This window comes from Berghia stephanieae, chromosome 1 (genome assembly GCF_034508935.2).
Source record: "Berghia stephanieae isolate SIO BIC M18660-M18661 chromosome 1, UCSD_Bste_1.3, whole genome shotgun sequence".
Taxonomy (NCBI): domain Eukaryota; kingdom Metazoa; phylum Mollusca; class Gastropoda; order Nudibranchia; family Aeolidiidae; genus Berghia; species Berghia stephanieae.
Window position 1 is genome coordinate 8142843 of NC_088360.1, and position 5000 is coordinate 8147842.

The window sequence follows — 5000 nt, forward strand, 5'->3', positions numbered from 1 at the left end:
AACAAAATGATCAAAATGAATATGTATATGTATAATTTATAAGCCTCAAAACAAGTTAATGAAAAAGACATCCAAGAAGTTTAACCGTTTAACAGAAGCACCATTTGTAAATGACTGGCAAATCAGATGTGTGACATTACTATCAAAGAAGGAAGATGGAATGAGAGCCATGAAAAAAAGGAGTACCACTAATTAGAGACAGGGAGGATATATAGAAATAAGAAAAAAGGTTATCTACAGTAGCATTAAACAAATTATTAGACATATGGATTAGAGAACACTAAAATCAAATTGTACAAAACCCTTGTTAAAAGTGTATTACGTTGAATGGTTATCATTCATTAATTAAGATTTTAACATTGAACGTTTTACGTGCTTTGAAATAAAATTGTAAAAATTTCAATTGAAGATTTTGCCTGCTTTTTTTTCACTTCAGAATTGGTTGAGAGAGTCTACTTGCGTATTGGGTCTGCGGAGTCTGATGATGAGCTTCAAGCTGCTGTTGGCAAATTTCTTTCTCCTCTCCTTCTCAAACTCAATAGCCAAAATGAAGGAGTGCGAGCAAAGGTATTTAGATCCAACATTTTTTCATTCCATTCCTCTCCACCAAAACATACACTATTTAATTTTATGTCCAAAAACATAACACTATTTTATGTCCATGTTTAAATTCATTCATAAGTTTTGTAAAAAGAAAAATGTGAACATTTTAAACTTAAATGGTGAAGAATGTTTATGATGGTGGCTGTCATGAGGCATGCTTGGTCAATACCAGTATTGATGGTGATAATGGTTGTGTCCTGGAAAAGGATCAACAGGTAAAAGCTAGAGAAAAATAATATGAAAAGATTTTTACCTTATTATATTGTATATTGTCATTCCCCGAATCAAATTAAGGAAAATTAGAATGGTATATTTCAAGTTATGTGGCAAATTGATGGCATGCATATTATTGTAAGATACCCTAGAAGCAAAAAAATAGGAAATCAGTTTTTAACGAGACTGCAGTGTCAATAAAATTCATCATAGCTGTTGTTCAAGCAAAAATAACATCTATTGTTCATTAAAAATTGGAAAACTTTTGAGCACTGATTTCTAATTTTCTTTTATTGTTTTTTATAAATCCCTTTTATTGGATAGGTTGTTAAGCTTTTAGCTCACATCAAGACTCGTTTGAAGAGCAGGAGTCTAATCCAATTGCCTTTAGATGCACTTCTTACTCAATTTCAAGATCCGGCTGCAACACCTTTTATTACAGTGAGTTTTATGTTACACTTTCATTTCAAAGAATGTATTGGTTTTTTTCCGTAGAAAGCAGAATTTTAAGGCATTTTAATATCACAGGAACCAGCCACTCTGGAACAATTAGAATATCAAATTTTCTTTTTCCAAGTTTTTCTGTGGGGCCTATTGAGTTAGACCATATCTTCTACAGTTATGATTTCTTTCTTTCCACTAAACAGGGTGCAGTCTATTCTGAAAATCGATTTTGTTAACCTTGTTACAAATAAGGAGGTGTAGGGTATTATTTGAAAAGAGACGTTTCTTTGAATTCATACTTTCAAAATTTGAATAGTTATCTTGCAACCATTATCAGTAATGAGCTCTGATTTTTGCATAGTTGAGTCCTTGGAAAAGACTCTTTACTCACATTCTCTCACTGTACTCAGGTGTAAAATGAGTACCTGGTTATGAACAGTGTTGTTTTTGTCTGAAAAAATTTGTAAGGCACCATGTCTCGTCCTACATGTTAAGTGTTGCTGTTGGCTGGGGACCCCTTGTACAGCGCTTTGAGCATTTTTAATGGATATTGCGCTATATAAATGCTGAAGTTTTAAGAAAAAATAATGAAAGCCATTAACAAGGCAAAACAAAATACCTGCTTATGAAACAAAGAAAAACTAAAAATTATTTCATTAGCAGGATAGGTAACAAAAACTATATAATATATATTATGTGATATTTTGTGAACATGTGGATATGAATTATCCAAGAATTTATGTTTCATATTAAAATGAATATACATAAGCACGTTATAATGTCTAGCGAACTGATAGTAGATACTTTGATCTCTCACTTTTTGCTTGATGTATCATCAGTTATATTTGATTTTTTTCTCTTAATTCTGATCAGAACTTTACAATCCTCTTTATCAAACTTGGCTTTCCAAGAGCTAGTATAGACAAGCAAGCAGAGTTAGTTCCTTTGTTAATGAATTGCTTAGAGGGAAGGTCAACAAATCACCAAGACGGGTAAGGCTTTTTCCTTATATGGACTAGATAATTATTTGTGTCACTCATTATAGATATTTATGCAGGCCTGTAAATCTTCTGACACTTGTCGGATTTCCGACAGTATCAAGATTTTGCTTGATAAATTCTGTCAAGTACTGAGATTTAGAAAAAAAAAATCAAAAGTACAAATATAATTTGTTATATAAAAAGACAGAACCAACAAAAATAAAATAAAAACGAATTTTATTTCATCCCTCGAAAAAATCCGTTTTTATTCTGTTTTGAGCGCCGACTTAAAAAAAAAAAAAACTTTTTATTTGTCGCGTCAAAGACAAAACAAACCAGTCAGCTAGATATAATATATTATCATTCCATCTTGTCAATTATCACCACTTGCACACTCTGCTGGATATGGCACCACCCACACGTATTCACTGCCTACTACTTACTATTCTGCCCATGTACTGTCGGCATCCGATTCCTTGCTGATACTGGGCGTGTTGACATATATATGAAAATCAAGTAATTCAAATCAGAGCTTTATTTTGATGATGCACATTTAAGATGATAAGGTTTATTTTAATCATTAAAACAAATATGATTATCATTTTTATTTCATGATTATCCTGAATAAAAAATATTTAACAAAAAGGAAGGTTGGAAATAAATATGAAAAATTTTGAGTTGTTTATTTGACAATCAGTGTTTTGTACACCAGAGGTGTTTAATATCTTATTTTCAAGTTCTAATCATATTTTATCATGAAACATATTTTTTACATTTTTTGTTTATAATGTAGGATATTTGAGAAAAAAAAAATAATATTGAAAAATCTTTAAAGTCTTTTGCAGTTGATAATTCCTGCTCTCCAGCATGTGAAAATGCCTAAGACAACTGAAGAATGTAGAGCAAAGTTTCGATTGCACGAAAGACCAATTGTGAAGCAGTTGATATTGAACTATTTCATGGATCTGCTCTTGTTGCCATACAAGTAAGTATTTATGGAGAAGAAAAAGAGATGAATTTGTGTTGCAAAAAACATGGGTTTATTAAAATAAAAACTAGATAAATGTATTCCATTGTGTCACTTTAAAGATCACATTCGTCGATAAAACTTTTCATTTCTTTTAATGATTCATATATATGATAAACATGTTTCACAAAAGCTGTTGATAATAATAATAATAATAATAATAATAATAATAATAATTATGAGAATAATAATAATAATAATATTGATAATGATGATAATAATAATATGATAATGATGCAGTTCACTCCGCTTAGTCACACATCTGTTAATCGACACTCCGCTTATACGCTCCACATTCCAGAAAAACAGAATTTTTTCAATTTAATCGCTCCACTTAGTCGCACACCGGCTCCGCTTGATCGCTACACCTTGATTGGAGTGACAGGCAACAGCCATATGAAATCAACGAAGCTGTTCCCGTTCCACACAACATTTCGGCCAAATCATTCGATCAATTTGTAACAATGGACAACACTATACCCATCAGCTGTGAACTGACATCTCAGGAACCCTGGACTCCGTTCAGCCATACAAAAGACAATGATAACGAAGATGAGAATGAGTCATTGGAATGTGACACACGATCCTCCAACACTGGAAAACTTGACATGGTAGACAAACTACGCCACTTCATCCAAGAAGAATGCTTGAGAGATGATCTACATTGGTGAGATTGGAGACAAAGGTTTATAAACAGCTTAATCAGAATAGAAAGCAATCAAGGCTTCGCTATTTCTGTTCTAACAAACAATAATGATGTCATATTTTGTTGTTGATAAAACATGAAAAAGAAAAGATTTGAAAAAAAAAAAAGAAAACAACTCAAATAAATCAATAAATAGAAAACAAACATTCTAATTAGTTCATGTCTAGAGTGTGACGGTTCCAAGCCCGTAGAAAACTCAGAGGTGAAGGTACTACATGAATGGCACATGAAAGCTGGTGATTTGATGTTTTTTTTAGCTTCTCTGCTCAATCGACACACTAACATGAACACCTGAGGGTGTGCGATTAAACGGAGTCAACTGTATTATCAATAATAATATTAATTTTGATAATGAATAATATCGTTGTAATAATAGTTATAATAATACTTCAAATACTCATATTTAATATTGTGTTTCCTCAAAATTGATCAGCAAGTCTCGAATTCACAATTTTCAGTTCCCATGTAGCAGCAATGGCATCCTCTTCTGAAGGAGGAGCACCTCCTGCCATCCCAGTTCCACCAGGGTTGAGTAAAACAGCCTTTCAACGTCTTACTGCTGAAAGCCCCTTGGGTCCAGATGATTTGGAAAAGGCTAAAATAAGTATCGTCAAGTTCCTTAGCAGCGGGGTTGTTGAGGAGATTGAGACAGTATGTTTGTATGTTGTGGCCACTTCAGATACAAGACATAGGTGAGGAGATGTAGGGATTTTTCACCCCTTGCTTCTATTGTTAAAAAATTATATATTTGAGAAAACTTTGAACCAATTTTTCTCGTTATTATATGTCTTTGAATTTTTTTGGATAAAAATTTCCTTTATCGATAAACTTTTGAAAACAAATTAGATTGAAAATCATTAATTAATTTTTATGATCAAGTCAGTGAGCTTTTTTTTTCCTGTATTTTTTCTTCATCCTGGTAAAAAATAGCAAGCATTTTTCTTTTAGAAGCCATTATTATGAATTGTCATTGATTTTCAATTTAGTGTTAATTTCCTGTTTCTGTATTTCATTTTGATTGTTTTTA

The 5000-nt window shown here is 32.0% G+C and overlaps 1 protein-coding gene across 1 annotated transcript in view; it reads left to right on the forward strand.

Moving 5' to 3' along the window:
- Positions 1 to 5000, forward strand: part of LOC144967211 (proteasome adapter and scaffold protein ECM29-like) — a 74731-nt gene that overhangs the window by 2489 nt on the left and 67242 nt on the right. Inside the window, exons 2-6 of the mRNA XM_078904158.1 lie at positions 437 to 567; positions 1141 to 1257; positions 2134 to 2252; positions 3076 to 3225; positions 4432 to 4665. Coding sequence (XP_078760284.1) covers positions 437 to 567; positions 1141 to 1257; positions 2134 to 2252; positions 3076 to 3225; positions 4432 to 4665 — 751 coding nt within the window. The remainder of the gene's footprint in view (positions 1 to 436; positions 568 to 1140; positions 1258 to 2133; positions 2253 to 3075; positions 3226 to 4431; positions 4666 to 5000) is intronic.